This window comes from Procambarus clarkii, chromosome 46 (genome assembly GCF_040958095.1).
Source record: "Procambarus clarkii isolate CNS0578487 chromosome 46, FALCON_Pclarkii_2.0, whole genome shotgun sequence".
Lineage (NCBI taxonomy): Eukaryota > Metazoa > Arthropoda > Malacostraca > Decapoda > Cambaridae > Procambarus > Procambarus clarkii.
Window position 1 is genome coordinate 22,182,043 of NC_091195.1, and position 20,823 is coordinate 22,202,865.

Below are 20,823 nucleotides of genomic sequence, written 5' to 3' on the forward strand. Positions count from 1 at the left end.
CAAAACACTAAAAATCAGCGAGAAGAATTGATGTGGGGGTAGTCACTGAGCGCGAGGCAATGGTAAACTGAGGGGCAGCGGGGCAGAGGGGCGACGATCGCCGAACCACCACGCGCTAGGTCGGCCTGTACGCGTATCAACAAACTCGCCTCCCGAAGTAACCATCGCCTTCCGAGACAAATTTTTGGAGTAAATACACCTCGCCTTCCGAAAACCTCGCATACAGGGACAATCACATTCCGAGGTACCACTGTATATGTATTTGTAATATAAAACTGAGGGTAGTTTTGTTTTTAAATGTGCTTGTTAATGCTAACAATTCCTTTAACCACTGTGCTGCGCCAACCAATAAATCCTGTTCCGAGAGTTGTGCTTTTTTATTTAATTAAACTATATTTTAATGTTATCATCAATGTTTTGAAATGAAAATGGCCGATTTTGGAAACATTTTGACATTAACTTTACCTGCATATTTATAAAAACAAAAATATGACCTTAACAATTGCATTACGAAGTTTTTGCCAAGAACAGGTGCACACTGCAGGGGTTAATGGAATTATATTAAAAGTTAAGTAACAAGTAAATGGGACAACTTTCCCCTGCTGATAATTCTTTTCTTTGTGGCTACAATCCCTCGACAGCACCACCACCACCTCCTCTTCACACTGCCTTTTCTTTATTACAAACTAGTTTTTCACTGTCATTGGCCATGGGAAACCATGATAAACCTGTTCTCAACAATACGAAACCCTTTCCTGTTTCTCCTCTTCTTTTCTATTTGTAAATAGCTGATAAACCAATCCTCATTCTTTCTGCACATTTCTATTTTGGTCCTAGCAAATGCAGTTGAAGACTCGCATGTGGTGGCCAAACGTGGACATAAAATTTGCATGTGAAACTTACTTGAAAATAATTTGAACAGTCTTACAACAATTCTAAGAAATTGTATGATAAAGATATCTGGAGGATACTTTCCAAGAGGCCTACTCTTGTTGATAGGAGAAAGGTCCCAGAAGAAACAGTATGATGATGACACTGATGGAAACCCAACCCAAAAACAATCAATCACCCCTCCATACACACACACACACACACACACTTTTAATCCATAATCATTTTTGGATGTTTAGAGAAGGAAATTTCATCTAGGGTGGACCGAGCGGCAGAAGAGATGAAAATCATAGAGAAAATAGTAGGTTTAGGAGAAGGCTCAAAGGAAAATGTCAGTGATTTTAGAAGAATAGGAAAATATGAGAAAGAAAAGAACCGCCCCTTAAGGGTGATGTTTAATGGAGTGAAAAACATGATGGAAGTGCTAAGAAATGCCAGGAAACTGCAGAGTGATGAGGTTGGCAAACTTTGGTCAATAAGACAAGACCTCTCCAAGGAAGACAGAGAAAAGCTGAAAATGAACCTAATTGAGGCAAAACGTCTAAATGGGGATAGAAATGAAGAAGACAGAAATTCTTTTTTTTACAAAGTGACAGGGACTGGAAAGCTTGTGAAATGGTACATAAAAACAAAGCAACAAGATCATTAATGGAAGGGGGGAGTAAAGAGCAAAGGAAAAGGGAACATGTTCCTGAAAATTGTATATACCAACATAGATGGAGTGAGGTCAAAAACTTTGGAGTTGCAAGATGTAATCCAGCTTAGGGTCCCAGATATTGTTGCATTATCAGAGACAAAACTTGAAGGAAATATAATAAATGAAGTCATATTCCCAAGAGGCTATTCAGTTTGGAGACGTGACAGGAAAACTAGGAAGGGAGGAGGAGTGGCTGTACTGGTGAAAAAACACCTGAAGGTAAAAGAGTTAATATTTGAAAACCCTCGAGATATTGACATAATGGCATTGCAGGTCTGGAATCAGGATGATAAGCTGATAATTGTAAATACCTACAGCCCACCAGCAAGCAACACATGGACAAAGGAAGAACTGGATGACAAACGAGAGGGCCTCATAATGGTCATGAGAGATATTATTGTACAAGCAGATAAAGATAAATCACGACTGTTGATACTGGGGGACTTCAACTTTAGAGCAATAGACTGGGAGGCCTATGAAGCAAGAACGGAGGACTTTTGGACATGCAGATTTGTGAACCTCATTCTGGAGACATTCTTGTATCAACACATAAAGCAAGCCACAAGAATGAGGGAAGGAGATGTACCGTCAGTACTGGATCTAGTATTCACCAGGAAAGAAGAAGAGATTTTTGACATCCAGTACCTTCCTCCCTTGGGAAAGAGTGATCACGTCCTGTTAGACATTAAATATGCTTTAAGATATCATCTAGAAGAAAATGGGGACATTGAAACAGTTGATAAACTCGATTTAAGGAGAGGCAACTATGGGGAACTTCGAAATTTTTTTAATGAGTGTAATTGGACAGAATTGTTGCTAGGCAGGGAAGTAAATGAAATGTATGCCAAATTTTTAAAACTATACGAGGAAGGCACACAAACATTCATACCAAAACAGAGATGCAGGGCCAGAAAACAGGATTGGTTCGACAGAAATTGTGAGAGGGCAAGAGACCAAAAGACACAAAAATGGAATCAGTATAGGAAGAGGCCAAACCCCCAAACATACCAGCGATACAAAGATGCAAGAAACAACTATACAGCAGTAAGGAGAGAGGCAGAAAGAAATTTTGAAAAAGGGATAGCAGATAAATGTAAAACAGAACCGGGCCTATTCTACAAATTCATAAACAACAAATTGCAGGTAAAGGATAATATACAGAGGTTGAAAATGGGAAACAGATTCACGGAAAATGAAAAGGAAATGTGCGAAACATTAAATGAAAAGTTCCAAAGTGTGTTTGTACAAAATGAAATCTTCAGAGAACCAGACGCAATAAGAATTCCAGAGAACAACATAGAGCGGATAGAGGTGTCTAGTGATGAAGTGGAAAATATGCTAAAGGAGCTCGGTAAGAACAAAGCAGCTGGCCCAGATGGCGTTTCACCATGGGTTCTGAGAGAATGTGCATCTGAGCTCAGCATTCCACTTCACCTGATCTTTCAGGCATCCCTGTGTACAGGAATCGTAGCAGACGTGTGGAAACAGGCTAACATAGTTCCAATCTACAAAAGTGGCAGCAGGGAAGACCCCCTCAATTATAGACCTGTATCATTGACGAGTGTAATAGTGAAAGTATTGGAAAAACTAATCAAAACTAAATGGGTAGAACACCTGGAGAGAAATGATATAATATCAGACAGACAGTATGGTTTTCGATCTGGAAGATCCTGTGTATCGAATTTACTCAGTTTCTATGATCGAGCCACAGAGATATTACAGGAAAGAGATGGTTGGGTTGACTGCATCTATCTGGACCTAAAAAAGGCTTTCGACAGAGTTCCACATAAGAGGTTGTTCTGGAAACTGGAAAATATTGGAGGGGTGACAGGTAAGCTTCTATCATGGATGAAAAATTTTCTGATAGAAAAATGAGGGCAGTAATCAGAGGCAATGTATCGGAATGGAGAAATGTCACAAGTGGAGTACCACAGGGTTCAGTTCTTGCACCAGTGATGTTTATTGTGTACATAAATGATCTACCAGTTGGTATACAGAATTATATGAACATGTTTGCTGATGATGCTAAGATAATAGGAAGGATAAGAAATTTAGATGATTGTCATGCCCTTCAAGAAGACCTGGACAAAATAAGTATATGGAGCACCACCTGGCAAATGGAATTTAATGTTAATAAATGTCATGTTATGGAATGTGGAATAGGAGAACATAGACCCCATACAACCTATATATTATGTGAGAAATCTTTAAAGAATTCTGATAAAGAAAGAGATCTAGGGGTGGTTCTAGATAGAAAACTATCACCTGAGGACCACATAAAGAATATTGTGCAAGGAGCCTATGCGATGCTTTCTAACTTCAGAATTGCATTTAAATACATGGATGGCGATATACTAAAGAAATTATTCATGACTTTTGTTAGGCCAAAGCTAGAATATGCAGTTGTTGTGTGGTGCCCATATCTTAAGAAGCACATCAACAAACTGGAAAAGGTGCAAAGACATGCTACGAAGTGGCTCCCAGAACTGAAGGGCAAGAGCTACGAGAAGAGGTTGGAAGCATTAAACATGCCAAAACTAGAAGACAGAAGAAAAAGAGGTGATATGATCACTACATACAAAATAGTAACGGGAATTGATAAAATCGACTGGGAAGATTTCCTGAGACCTGGCACTTCAAGAACAAGAGGTCATAGATTTAAACTAGCTAAACACAGATGCCGAAGAAATATAAGAAAATTCACCTTCGCAAATAGAGTGGTAGACGGTTGGAACAAGTTAAGTGAGAAGGTGGTGGAGGCCAAGACCGTCAGTAGTTTCAAAGCGTTATATGACAAAGAGTGCTGGGAAGACGGGACACCACGAGCGTAGCTCTCATCCTGTAACTACACTTAGGTAATTACACACACACACACACACACAGGGAGAGCCAGTCGGCCGAGCAGACAGCACGCTGGACTTGTGATCCTGTGGTCCCGGGTTCGATCCCGGGTGCCGGCAAGAAACAATGGGCAGAGTTTCTTTCACCCTATGCCCCTGTTACCTAGCAGTAAAATAGGTACCCGGGTGTTAGTCAGCTGTCACGGGCTGCTTCCTGGGGGTGGAGGCCTGGTCAAGGACCGGGCCACGGGGACACTAAAAAGCCCCGAAATCATCTCAAGATAACCTCAAGATAGCCACACACACACACAAGGCATCAAGAGACACATCACCCTGCAGTTGCCAGTCATAACTCACCTGATCATTAGGACCAACAGCCACCATGTTCAACTTGCCAACCATCAGCAGCCATGAAGTGCCAGTATCCAAATTCTGTTGTCCGGTTTCATTACCGTGCTTTACCCCATCTGTTGTCACGTCCTGAGAGGCCTCGAGGCCCCTTCTAAACCACACACGGTGATCTCTTGTTATGGCCCAGACTGAATTAACACCAACTGCGACTTGTTGCAAGCGACTGTCCTCCGGTGGCTCAACCACAACCCAATCACCACCTGTAGATTACCAAAACACAAATTAACACTATGACATTAAATAGACACAATAGACAACAATAAAATGTTGTCTATTGTGGATTGTGATACTCTACTTTTACACTGTCATCAACTTGTCATGTATATTTATACAATACCTGCATAAATTAACAAAAATAAAAGGAAAGTTGTAAAAGTTCTTGATGTGAATCAGAACAAAGCAAGCAGAGGATGACAGTTATTTCGGTGGCGCAGGTAAGTGTAACACTCCTACCCTTGTGAGTAGCACATTTAAGATGGACACTTCAGAAGAATAGTTTATTTAAGCAATTAACACACACAGCACTAAACCAATATGATTATATACGAGTCAGGGTATTTTTAATTATATAATGAGGTTGTATTTATTCATGAAAATGAAAGCTTATTGACCTGGCCAATGAGAGGCATACTAAACTTTGTTTAGTATGCCTATGTAAAACAAAGTTTTTAGTAGTCTCCGTGGTGTAGTGGTAAGACACTCGCTTGGCGTTCCGCGAACGCTTTATGGGTTCGTATCATGGCTGGGGAGCATTTACTGGGTGCAAATCCTTAACTGTAGCCTCTGTTTAACTCAACAGTAAAATGTGTACTTGGTTGAAACAACGATTCTTCGCGGCGGGGATCGTATTCCAGGGACCTGCCCGAAACGCTACCCATACTACTGACTGTACAAGAATGTAACAACTCTTGTATATATCTTAAAAAAAAAAAAAAAAAAAAAAAAGTTCCTACAGGATTTCACTCTGATCGTGCTTTAGAACATACCATTACCTTTTATATATTAATGTAATTAGCTGGCACGCATATTCCAAGTGGTCTACACAAGTAAACTGATGCATTCTTCTCCATGTCATGAAAATCTCCCTACTGAAATACTTTTCCAAGATTACTATACAAATCTATGCATTACCAAATATTACTAAAATCGTCCTCTACCATACGGGCTTGCTAAACGTCAACAATTGAGACATGCAGTTTAGGTATCCTTCATGGCAAAATTCATGATTTTAGGGAAAATTCACAAATCTACCTGTTGTTGGTTTCAGAAATCAATGTCCCTACAGCGTGGTGTGGTTTCTGACTAGGCCTCTTGGCTGGTGATCTAATCAACCAGGCTGTTGGATGCAGTTGCTCGCACCCTCACTTATGAATCACAGCCTGGTTAACGAGGTATCCTTTTGAGGCTTTTATCAAGTTCTCTTTTGAAATCCACGAGAGTCAGGTTAGGTTAGTTAGTTAGTTATGCCCCTTATGTGTAAAGGGAGGGGTTAAAAAATCCTTGACCCCTGATGTTGATAGAATTCTCTTTCAGCATATCTATTGCACCTCTGCTATTCTATTTCACAATACTGTATCAGGATGTTTTTTTGGAAACACATATTACATAAAAAAGTGATTAAAAATCCTCATACTTGCATTCAATTGATGATTTCACTATAGCTGTTGCAGTTTTTAAGAATAATATAGTATTACAAACACTTCACCCAAACCATCAATATTACACCCAAACCATCAATACTACACCCAAACCATCAATATTACACCCAAACCATCAATATTACACCCAAACCATCAATATTACACCCAAACCATCAATACTACACCCAAACCATCAATACTACACCCAAACCATCAATATTACACCCAAACCATCAATACTACACCCAAACCATCAATATTACACCCAAACCATCAATATTACACCCAAACCATCAATACTATACCCAAACCATCAATACTACACCCAAACCATCAATACTACACCCAAACCATCAATATTACACCCAAACCATCAATATTACACCCAAACCATCAATACTACACCCAAACCATCAATACTACACCCAAACCATCAATACTATACCCAAACCATCAATATTACACCCAAACCATCAATACTACACCCAAACCATCAATATTACACCCAAACCATCAATACTACACCCAAACCATCAATATTACACCCAAACCATCAATATTACACCCAAACCATCAATACTACACCCAAACCATCAATACTACACCCAAACCATCAATACTACACCCAAACCATCAATACTACACCCAAACCATCAATATTACACCCAAACCATCAATATTACACCCAAACCATCAATATTACACCCAAACCATCAATATTACACCCAAACCATCAATACTACACCCAAACCATCAATATTACACCCAAACCATCAATATTACACCCAAACCATCAATATTACACCCAAACCATCAATACTACTCCCAAACCATCAATATTACACCCAAACCATCAATATTACACCCAAACCATCAATATTACACCCAAACCATCAATATTACACCCAAACCATCAATATTACACCCAAACCATCAATACTACACCCAAACCATCAATACTACACCCAAACCATCAATACTACACCCAAACCATCAATACTACACCCAAACCATCAATACTACACCCAAACCATCAATATTACACCCAAACCATCAATATTACACCCAAACCATCAATATTACACCCAAACCATCAATACTACACCCAAACCATCAATACTACACCCAAACCATCAATATTACACCCAAACCATCAATATTACACCCAAACCATCAATATTACACCCAAACCATCAATACTACACCCAAACCATCAATACTACACCCAAACCATCAATATTACACCCAAACCATCAATACTACACCCAAACCATCAATATTACACCCAAACCATCAATACTACACCCAAACCATCAATATTACACCCAAACCATCAATATTACACCCAAACCATCAATATTACACCCAAACCATCAATACTACACCCAAACCATCAATACTACACCCAAACCATCAATACTACACCCAAACCATCAATACTACACCCAAACCATCAATATTACACCCAAACCATCAATATTACACCCAAACCATCAATACTACACCCAAACCATCAATATTACACCCAAACCATCAATACTACACCCAAACCATCAATACTACACCCAAACCATCAATACTACACCCAAACCATCAATATTACACCCAAACCATCAATATTACACCCAAACCATCAATACTACACCCAAACCATCAATACTACACCCAAACCATCAATATTACACCCAAACCATCAATACTACACCCAAACCATCAATATTACACCCAAACCATCAATACTACACCCAAACCATCAATATTACACCCAAACCATCAATACTACACCCAAACCATCAATACTACACCCAAACCATCAATACTACACCCAAACCATCAATATTACACCCAAACCATCAATACTACACCCAAACCATCAATACTACACCCAAACCATCAATACTACACCCAAACCATCAATACTACACCCAAACCATCAATACTACACCCAAACCAACAATACTACACCCAAACCAACAATACTACACCCAAACCATCAATACTACACCCAAACCATCAATACTACACCCAAACCAACAATACTACACCCAAACCAACAATACTACACCCAAACCATCAATACTACACCCAAACCATCAATACTACACCCAAACCAACAATACTACACCCAAACCAACAATACTACACCCAAACCATCAATACTACACCCAAACCATCAATACTACACCCAAACCATCAATACTACACCCAAACCATCAATACTACACCCAAACCAACAATATTACACCCAAACCATCAATACTACACCCAAACCATCAATATTACACCCAAACCAACAATATTACACCCAAACCATCAATACTACACCCAAACCATCAATACTACACCCAAACCATCAATACTACACCCAAACCATCAATACTACACCCAAACCATCAATACTACACCCAAACCATCAATACTACACCCAAACCATCAATATTACACCCAAACCATCAATACTACACCCAAACCATCAATACTACACCCAAACCATCAATACTACACCCAAACCAACAATACTACACCCAAACCATCAATACTACACCCAAACCATCAATATTACACCCAAACCATCAATATTACACCCAAACCATCAATACTACACCCAAACCATCAATACTACACCCAAACCATCAATACTACACCCAAACCAACAATACTACACCCAAACCATCAATACTACACCCAAACCATCAATACTACACCCAAACCATCAATACTACACCCAAACCAACAATATTACACCCAAACCATCAATACTACACCCAAACCATCAATATTACACCCAAACCAACAATATTACACCCAAACCATCAATACTACACCCAAACCATCAATACTACACCCAAACCAACAATACTACACCCAAACCAACAATATTACACCCAAACCATCAATACTACACCCAAACCATCAATACTACACCCAAACCATCAATACTACACCCAAACCAACAATACTACACCCAAACCAACAATACTACACCCAAACCAACAATACTACACCCAAACCAACAATACTACACCCAAACCAACAATACTACACCCAAACCAACAATACTACACCCAAACCAACAATACTACACCCAAACCAACAATACTACACCCAAACCAACAATATTACACCCAAACCATCAATACTACACCCAAACCATCAATACTACACCCAAACCAACAATACTACACCCAAACCATCAATACTACACCCAAACCATCAATATTACACCCAAACCATCAATATTACACCCAAACCATCAATACTACACCCAAACCATCAATACTACACCCAAACCATCAATACTACACCCAAACCAACAATACTACACCCAAACCATCAATACTACACCCAAACCATCAATACTACACCCAAACCATCAATACTACACCCAAACCAACAATATTACACCCAAACCATCAATACTACACCCAAACCATCAATATTACACCCAAACCAACAATATTACACCCAAACCATCAATACTACACCCAAACCATCAATACTACACCCAAACCAACAATACTACACCCAAACCAACAATATTACACCCAAACCATCAATACTACACCCAAACCATCAATACTACACCCAAACCATCAATATTACACCCAAACCATCAATATTACACCCAAACCATCAATACTACACCCAAACCATCAATACTACACCCAAACCATCAATACTACACCCAAACCAACAATACTACACCCAAACCAACAATATTACACCCAAACCATCAATACTACACCCAAACCATCAATACTACACCCAAACCAACAATACTACACCCAAACCATCAATACTACACCCAAACCATCAATATTACACCCAAACCATCAATATTACACCCAAACCATCAATACTACACCCAAACCATCAATACTACACCCAAACCAACAATACTACACCCAAACCAACAATATTACACCCAAACCATCAATACTACACCCAAACCATCAATACTACACCCAAACCATCAATATTACACCCAAACCATCAATATTACACCCAAACCATCAATACTACACCCAAACCAACATTACCAACAATGTAGAGTTAAAACCATAAAAAAAGAAGACTTCAGTAACCAACACTTTTTTTATATGACAGAGTACTGGGAAGATGGGACACCATGAGCAGAGCTCTCATCCCATAACTGCACTTAAATAATTACAGCACTTCATTTTACAGAACGGTGTCACTAAGCCTGCTTTCAGAGCAGAGGTTCAATGTAAAGAGGACCACAATTAAATACAGTCCTGTAATGAAGAATGAAGCAAGGCATTTTACACTTTTTACTACGACAACAAATTTGAATGCTTTGAAAGAAGCTATTAACCCCTTTTGATATGGCATTTATTTTGGGGCTCCCTCTTAGTGCATGACTTTTTTTATATATATAAAACCCTCTAATTCTCTTGAGTTTGCTCCCGAGATCTGTGAATAACAAGTCGTTCACTGTATACAATACAATATGTAGAAAATATTTAACCTCCGATGACCACTAACACACAGGAAAATTCTTATGTAAAGTCTTCCATTAATTTGGCATTTCAAAAGTCTACAATGTTCTCAGGCCCTTTCTCTTACTCCCCTTCCCTTACCAACACTACACCTATAAATTACCACCTGTCGGACAATCTCTAGTAACTCCTGTCCTGACAATGGCAGTTCCGTCCCATGTCACTGCCCATATTCGTCCTGAACGCCCAATCGACACTGATGTCACGTCCTGGTCCGGTGGTGTTGGAATATGCCCCCAGCCACATCCTTCAGGGCATGTGCCATCCACTCCCTCACGAACCATAATCTATTTAAACATTATTACTTATTACATAAATAATAAACGAAAGAATTTTTATTTTTTATTTCTAAAATCTCTAAACTTTTGTTTTGTGATACTTAAACATACAAGACTATACAAACTACAAGGGGAATAGTCAGAAATGCTTATATATACACACACACACACACACTTAAATGGAGAGGAAATAATGTTTTTATATACAGTACTCACTCTTCCGAGAGCTGTCACACCCCAAACCATAAGCTTGTCTGGATCATCGCCAGACACCTCGCCACCACCCACACCAATGTCAATAAATGGTTCCTAAGATGATAATGAGAAGAGCCCCAAATTAGTTATCAGCTTGTGGATCAAATGTGTATTAAAGGAAATATATGTACAGTAGAAATTTGGAGTAAAAAAAAAAAAAATCAAGGGTTGAATCTAATACAACAACTTTTCTGGTGGGCCCCATAGTAGCTAACCAAGCTTAGCTCAGTGGTAAAACAGAGCTCAAGCCCAACACACCAAACCTCCGAGACCCATCTGTCACCTATCAGGAGCCAGGACCAAAATTTGGCTCCACAGTCTACAAGACGAGAGGAGCAGATCTTCTCTCCTAGGTAAACAAGGCAAATAATAGGTGCTAGAGAGAATTTACCCAACAGCAACTAGCGTTTGCCTTATCCAGGTAACTTAAGTCTCCCTCCCAGTCTGCCCTGTCACTCTGGAACCTCCTGTATAAAACCCCCATAACCCCACAGGTTCCAAGGAAGGAATAAGAGCGAGGAATATGGACTTACTGGAAGCCTACCAGAAAAGTCTATTCGCAATATAAAATTCTCTAATTATCCCTCAGTTCCCAAACTTATTCACAATGTGGCCTTGAGAGGGATGGCCGCATTTTTCCACCTCACCGGGTGGTGAGAAACAAAGCCCCGATCTCAAAGGAGCACATAAAACATTGCCCTGCTCTAGCCACAGGTTAGAGCCAACAATGGTCCCAAGTCAGAGCTTAAAGAAGCCAAAGCCAAACAGTATAAGATGATAGTGTACACAGCAACCACAAAATCCTAGAAAAGTATGGAGAAGACAATACAAACAAAAATTTACACAAAAGTACAAATGCTTATGAGAGGAATAAATGGAAGACATACTAAGCCACCACACATCCATAAAGAAAGACATCAATGTAGCATCAAGGTACACGCCACCCGAGTCTGACACAGGAAACGGGACACTAAGCCAACTAATAAAAACAATAAACAAATAAAAACCTCAGAGGAGAGCAGCAAACCATTGAAGCAGAGCACACTGTTGAACCCTGAGGGAAGGCAAAGCCTTGGGAAGAAACAATGGGCAAGAAGGGCTGGGAACTGGGGCAGAACTGTCACATGGGAGTTAGTAGAACACAGCCCTAAAAATACTCCAACTCGGTCGTCAACAACAGCAAAAAAAGCAGCTGGACTTGGAAACGAGAGAGATATGAAACTATAATCTCAAGGGCAAGTGAAATATACATTCCATAAATGCTGTGTGCTCTAAAAATAATGCTTCGAACTGGAAATGGACATTTGGTGGTGCAGCAAGGGAACATGGGCAGATAGATACATGCCTGGTTGACCAATACCCCAGAGCTCCTGCCTCAACCAGGAATCAGAGAAATGTGGGTATCAGACTGGCTTAAAAGCCAGAATGGAAGCTACTGACCAGAGTCGAAACACCTGACAAAGCAGCCAATCACACTCACTGCTGTCAAAACCCATAAAATCCCTTGCCTCCAAGGAGAGAAAAGGGTAACGAACAAGAGAGATTGATCCACACTAGCAGTTTCACCATCCTGAGAAAGGCATCTGTGGCTGTAAAAGCATAGGAAAAGGCAAGCCTAGAAAAAGAACCAAGACCCATTCAGAACAGATTGAAGACACACCTTGCACTGTACAAGAACAGAGAATCTTCTCCAAACAGTGCAAGACCTGCAATCTATCGACCTAACATCTAGGCAACTGGAGTACTTGGATGTGGAAATACCAAACCCTGCTACACACAGCAATGCACAATCAAACAAGGCATTGTAGCAGCAACGAAAGAATAACCCCTCGGGAAAGACCTGAAAACTGGTGCAGCCTGCCACTAGTCAAGCACTTCCCAATGATAGCAAACCTACTTGCCAGAATGAATCTGGGACCTCACACAGCAGCCAGGAAGCAGAAAAGCGCCATATGTATATGATGATGAATCCAATTCAGACATATGGTTAGTTGTGCAGTAGGTACCAAAGCAAGTCCCACCAAGCAACACTTATAAGATAGGTGAGACAACAAACATGTTTGGGGAAAGGGGTCAAACCCAGGCCACAAACAGGGACCTAGAAACACAACAGTAGGAAAGTGGAGGTGGCCGCCAGGTAGTACCTTGAAGGATGATAGGAGAACACATTCATATGAACCAAGAAACCTTCATGGACAGAAACTAATCAAAAAGGTTCATGGGGCAACCATGGCTCTTTCTCCAGCAATCCCAATACCCTGTGACCTTTCCTACCACTGCAGGAAGGACCATGATGGGAGCCTACATCACCTTCAAAGCATAAAGCTTCAACACAGGGAAGAAACAGGGTGTCAATCAGAGAAGCCCTGGAACTCCTGGAAACAAACTGAGCCCATCCCAAAAGACAACAGAACCAAGCATGGAGTCGACCCCCCCCCCTGGCCACCATCACATCCCCAGAGTGGGCAGCCTGACCGCTTCTGCCAGCCCCACAGTAGGTAGAGCCAACAACCCAACCTTATGTTCAGCTCAGCAAAACTGTAGCTATTCCCAGACATATTCACCAAATATAATGTAATGTACAACTGACTTAGCAATGGTATGGGTAGAGCACAGAGACATGTGCAAAGTGAACATAAACTTTTGTGGAATGCACGGAAAGCATCCACCACACACACAGTAGGGCAGCAGATGAAGTAATGGACAATTGTAAATGTTGATGACAAAGGGGTGGTACCAGCTGGCCCACAGCTTGAAACAGCCAAGCAGCCCAAACCAACAATGGAAAATGAGAAGTGAATCGAGGATAGCTGAAGCAAAAGCAACAGAGGACACCAGCACATATGAGGCCCAAGTGCTGTAGACCAGACATTCAAAAACTTCCACGGAAAAACAGTTGGGCATCAGCATCAGCATCCACACCACTCACTATGGGCAGGGACCCAAAAAGCCTAACATTAAAAGTGGCCATAGCCAAAGAGGCAACAAAACCAGGAACCAATGGAACACACCAGAGAGCAATAATTACCCTTGAACCATGCAGGCCACACAATAGAGACAGTAAGAATGGCCATTGGTGCAAAAGAACTCTGAAGCACATCCTAGAAAACTGCAAACAGTAATGACAGGTAGACTTCAATGGAAAATTCATAACCGCACAGCCAAACACACTTACCAGATATAAACACAATAGAAACCAAGGACTACAGCACCTCGAACCATCCCAGATACTCCAGTTAAATAAGAAGCATTTTGGTAAAGTAGTCATAGACCCCTCAAACATTCAAGGAGGTTGGAGTGTAAGCATGCTAGGGTCTCAAAAGAAACACACACTACCTAAACACATCCTCGGCTAAAGTGCAAGACCCTTAATGCCCACAGGAGCAGGTCCCACACAACAAGCAGCTCTTCAATGTGAACAGGCACACTTTCCATTTACAGGGCCCTACAGCGAAGGATAAATTACATGCACAGTCCAAACCAAAGTTACTCTAGAGAAGTCGGCTCATAGAGAAGGAAGCCCGCCCAATACCTTAAACCATGTTGACCAAACCACACACTAGAAAGTGATGAGATGACGACGTTTCGGTCCGTCCTGGACCATTATCAAGTCGATCTGCCATTATTGTGATGAGAGGAAGGAGGCAATGGCAATAAATAGGCAAGAGAGAGAGGTGAGGAGAAGGAAATTTTAGAGGAAGAAAAAGCAAGGCAACAGGAATGGAAGGTATCACGCCTCTCCACTTCCTAGTGTGGTTTGGTCAACCTTTTTCAGCCACATTATTGTGATTCCTCATTTGCATCTTAAAACCAGGTATCTCTGGTGTGGTGTAAGGAAATGCAAACGGACGCAAAGAAAAAAAACCTGGCCATGATCAGAACGAAATGGAATGCCAGGGCACATGCAAGGTGTGGCATAAACATAAATGTATTCCTGACAAAATATTGTTAAAAGAAGTCAAAACCACTTAACTGAGAGAAGCCAATAATGGTCCAGCATAGGCTACAAGTATTGGACAGGATACACCTGGCAAAAGAGTGAAAGGGCAAGCATGGTCGAGACCTTAGATATGACTGGCCGACATATGGTAGGGAATTTGCCTCGTTTCCTAAGTGGGGGGTTCCTAATTTCCTTCTAGTAGGCCTTTGTTTTGATGCACCTACACGCTCTTGTAAGTTTTCCCTGGTTCATGGTTAATCTCTGATCCCCCCCATGCTTCCTTTGCCATGTGGAGTGAGCCAAATTCTGGTCCTGCCTCCTGAAGGTAAAGAACAGAGTCTCAAAGAGACCTGATGCGTTGGACTAGAGCTTACTGGAACTAGAGCTAAGCTTAGAGTGCTAGTAATGGGTCCTGCCCAGAAAATGTAACTTTGAATGTGAGAAACTACAAAGGAATAAAATTAAATGCTTTGAAATGCAGAATATGTACTGTAATGTTTTTATGAAATTACAGTACTGTAAGTGGAAACAAAATAGTATATCCAACCCTTAGATCCACTGAAACTTTTTCTTTTTTATCAAGAAAACCTGATGTAAACATTGTATGGAATATATTATTTTGATGTCCAAAACCATGGATGAAATGCCTGACCTGAGTTGGATCTTGGTGGATAGGTGGCACGGCAGACCAGGTGTCAAGTGCCACATAGCGGCGATAACGAATCCACTTCCGCCGCCGTACACACGAATTCCACCTCTTCTCCGTGGTGTATGTCCTCGGGAAATCTATTGCATATGTCCATCCCTGTCAACAGTGACCATTACTATAATAAAAATGACTATATAACAGCCTTCACATGCAGACAATGAGTCACAATAACGTGGCTGAAGATAAGATGACCAAACCACACACCAGAAGATAAAGAAATGACGACGTTTCGGTCCGTCCTGGTCTATTATCATATGATAATGGTCCAGGATGGACCGATATGATGTTTAATAATAATATGATGTTTTATGAAAATAAGTTCCAGCTCCTATGCCATGGAAGAAAAAAAATAAATGTAGACCTTGCAAACATTCAATGGGAGATGGTCTTAAGCGACAAAACTCCCACACAAGAACATGTTTGCTGATGATGCTAAGATAATAGGAAGGATAAGAAACTTAGATGATTGTCATGCCCTTCAAGAAGACCTGGACAAAATAAGTATATGGAGCACCACTTGGCAAATGGAATTTAATGTTAACAAATGCCATTTTATAGAATGTGGAATAGGTGAACATAGACCCCACACAACCTATAAATTATGCGAGAAATCCTTAAAGAATTCTGATAAAGAAAGATATCTAGGAGTGGTTCTAGATAGAAAACTAACTACTGAGGACCACATAAAGAACGTTGTGCGAGGAGCCTATGCCATGCTTTCTAACTTCAGAATTGCTTTTAAATACATGGATGATGAAATACTGAAGAAATTGTTCACGACTTTTGTTAGGCCAAAGCTAGAATATGCAGCGGTTGTGTGATGCCCATATCGTAAGAAGCACATCAACAAACTGGAAAAGGTGCAAAGACATTCTACTAAGTGGTTCCCAGAACTGAAGGGCAAGAGCTACGAGGAGAGGATAGAGGCATTAAATATGCCAAAACTAGAAGACAGAAGAAAAAGAGGTGATATGATCACACGTACAAAATAGTAACAGGAATTGATAAAATTGACAAGGAAGATTTCCTGAGACCTGGAACTTCAAGAACAAGAGGTCATAGATTTAAACTAATTAAACAAAGATGCTGAAGAAATATAAGAAAATTCACTTTCGCAAACAGAGTGGTAGACAGTTGGAACAAGTTAGGCGAGAAGGTGGTGGAAGCCAAAACCGTCAGTAGTTTCAAAGCGTTATATGACGAAAAGTGCTGGGTAGACGGGATACCACGAGCGTAGCTCTCATCCTGTAACTACACTTAGATAATTACAAGGAAAAGCTCAACTGACAGCTGAAGCATACATGGTCTGCTTGACCTGTGAGGAAGGTCAGAAAGAGGACCACTCTAGAAAGAGAACACACACGACTGTACAGGGGAAGTAAAAAATAACAGAAATGCTTAGGCAGACAACTATCACAAGAAAGGAAAATAAACCTAAACAGGGAGATCGAAAAAATAGAGCAAACGAAGCGATCATACGAGTCTGAGGAAAAGGAATTGAAACATAAAGCTATACAAGAGATAAAGAAAAACCCTAAATATTTCTTCACATACACAAAATCAAAATCAAAAACCTCCACCAGTATTGCACCTTTAATTACAACCGAAGGGACATACACAGAGGACAACAAAGAGATTAGTGAAATTCTAAGAAGCCAGTATGAGGCTATGTTTAGCACACCAATAAACAACATGGAAGTTGATGATCCAGACAGCTTCTTAATGAATGACATTCAAGCTGCAGATAATATAACGGATATTAACACGAACTCGGAAGACTTTAAAAGAGAAACTGACAATATGCCCATGCACTCAGCTCCTGGGCCCAACTCATAGAATTCAATATTCATAAAGTAATGTAAAGTACCAGTAGCACGAGCCCTCAGCATAATATGGAGAAAGAGCCTGGATATAGGGGATACCAGCTGCACTTAAATCTGCAGATATAGCTCCTCTGCACAAGGTGGGTAGTAAAGCCTTGGCAAAAAATTATAGGCCAGGTGCACTAACACCACACATAATAAAAGTTTTTGAAAGAGTGATTAGGAATCAAATTTCTAGTTTTATGGAAAATGAGGAGCTACACAATCCAGGACAACATGGATTTAGAGTGGGAAGATCCTGTCTGTCACAGTTACTCAACCACTATGACAAAATCACAGAAGCTCTAGAAGAAAGGAAAAATGCAGATGTTGTATACACAGATGTTGTATATGCAAAGGCATTCAATAAATGTGACCATGGAGTGATAGCACACAAAAATGAGGTCAATAGAAATAACTGGTGAACAGGACGCTGGATACTCAATTTCCTGTCAGACAGAACACAAAGAGTAACAGTCAATCAAATAAAATCGAGTCCAAGCGCAGTTAAAAGCTTTGTACCTCAAGATACAGTCCTTGCACCACTGCTTTTCCTTATTCTCATATCATATACAGACAAAAAAAAAATTCACAGCTTCGTGTCATCCTTTGCAGATGACACAAAAATAAGCAAGAAAATTAACTCTGCTGAAGACATTGAAAAACTACAAGCAGATATCAACAAAGTTTTTGATTGGGCAGCAGAAAATAACATGAATGTTTAACAGTGATAAATTCCAGGTACTCAGGTACAGCAAGAATGAGAATCTGAAACATAATACAGGGAACAAACACAATCGAATCTGTTCATAGTAGGAAAATAGCATGTCAAGGATTTGGGAATAATGATGTCCGACGACCTAACGTTTAGGGAGCATAACCAAGCAAATATTGCATCAGCCAGAAAAATGACAGGATAGATCACAGAGAACTTTCAAATCCAGGGATTCCATCACAATGGTTGTACTTATCAAATCACTTGTGCTGTCACGTTTTGAGTACTGCTCGATACTTATTTCCCCCCTTTAGAGCAGGAGAGACTGCCGAAATAAAGGGAATACAGAGAACATATACGGCACGCACAGATGCGATAAATCACCTAAATTATTGGGATTGTTTCAAAGCTCTCAAAATGTACTCACTAGAAAGGAGACAAGAGAGAGAGACCAAATAATATACACATTTTTTTTGAGATATATACAAGAGTTTTTACATTCTTGTACAGCCACTAGTACGCGTAGCGTTTCGGGCAGGTCCCTGGAATACGATTCCCTGCCGCGAAGAATCGTTTTTTCATCCAAGTACACATTTTACTGTTGAGTTAAACAGAGGCTACAGTTAAGGAATTGCGCCCAGTAAATCCTCCCCGGCCAGGATACGAACCCATGACATAGCGCTCGCGGAACGCCAGGCGAGTGTCTTACCACTACACCACGGGGACTGCCCAATGGTGCTAACTGGTTATCCCAAAGCTACCAAGCAAACAAACCAAAAGCTGGACCTCAGCGACATGTGCAAACACGAGGACCTAGCGAAAGGCCACCAAAATCATACAAGTGGTCCGACAGCCACACGAGGCAGACCCCCACCAGGCAAAACAGAAGAAAAACAAAAAACAAAAAGCACAATGTCTCCAAGAGAACAGAACCGGTCGCTGTGCATATATCAGACAGCTGCACAGTACCTTGCACCCCAGCCAGCAACGATACTACTTCCTAGCCAAGATCAAACATCCCAGCTGAACCCCAAGGGTGGGCAATCACCAAGCAGCAACAGAACCACGCTGAGGTAGTCTGCCGAACAACTCATGGAAGATAACCTTAAACCACAAGGGCAGTACTTACAGGTCACCTAGGGAAGGTGGCCCCTAGGAGTATGCTGCCCCAGTAATCTTGTACTCACCTAATTGTACTCACCTAATTGTGCTTGTGGGGGTTGAGCTTTGGCTCTTTGGTCCCGCCTCTCAACTGTCAATCAACTGGTGTACAGATTCCTGAGCCTACTGGGCTCTATCATATCTACATTTGAAACTGTGTATGGAGTCAGCCTCCACCACATCACTTCCTAGTGCATTCCATTTAGTCTGCCGAACGTGTTGTGTTACTCCTGGCTTGCACACCACCAACACAGAATAACAACACGGCTATGGACAGCACTGCTCAAAGGCATGGATCCAGAGTCGATCAACCGCCACCAACACAACAGCCTGTGAACTGGGATTGGGTAGATTGGACCCCCCCTTCCAGGGAGGAGGAAGTTGCGCAGACAGCGGCACGGCAGCTGTGGTGATGTCATGCTTGTTTGCTTGTTTTCGATTGGGGAGTTCTGCTTACTAGTTCGGCTTTGGAGAAATTTTTAACCATCTGTTGTTTGTTTTGGAATTCCTACCTTTCTGGGTGCCTGACCTGATAGATGGCAGACAGACTGCTTCCAATTACATTGGTGTCTATAGACCATTGCTCCTTGTGCCTCTCTGAGGGGGGCCAGGTTCTGGCGCTGGTCCCTGGTAGGCCTAGAACTCCATCGATTGACTGTTGCCATGGTCTAAAACACACATCAGCCCTATATAGCTCCGAGGAGCCGAGGGGGCTCTCCGCAGAAAAAAAATTATTTTTTTCGTTATTTTTTCTGCAGACCACAGAGTTGGTATATTTAACTCTTTGGCGTCCTGATGATGCATTATGCAGCCTAAAACCAAAATACGCAGAGTGGGTGATGACGCAAACGTTGTCATGCAATAAATTTTGCTTAGTCTTATTATTAAGTATAAACATTGTGAG

General features: G+C 40.9%; 1 protein-coding gene across 2 annotated transcripts in view; it reads right to left on the bottom strand.

The window, feature by feature from the left end:
- Nucleotides 1–20,823, bottom strand: part of LOC123770452 (tectonin beta-propeller repeat-containing protein) — a 72,130-nt gene that overhangs the window by 37,811 nt on the left and 13,496 nt on the right. Inside the window, exons 4-7 of one of the 2 annotated variants that reach the window (XM_045762299.2) lie at nt 16,125–16,277; nt 11,494–11,586; nt 11,106–11,286; nt 4,786–5,039 (exon numbers count right to left, since the gene is read on the bottom strand). In XM_045762299.2, the coding sequence (XP_045618255.2) occupies nt 4,786–5,039; nt 11,106–11,286; nt 11,494–11,586; nt 16,125–16,277 (681 nt within the window). Of the gene's footprint in view, nt 1–4,785; nt 5,040–11,102; nt 11,287–11,493; nt 11,587–16,124; nt 16,278–20,823 lie in introns of both variants that reach the window. The other variant, XM_045762298.2, reaches the window with a different exon arrangement.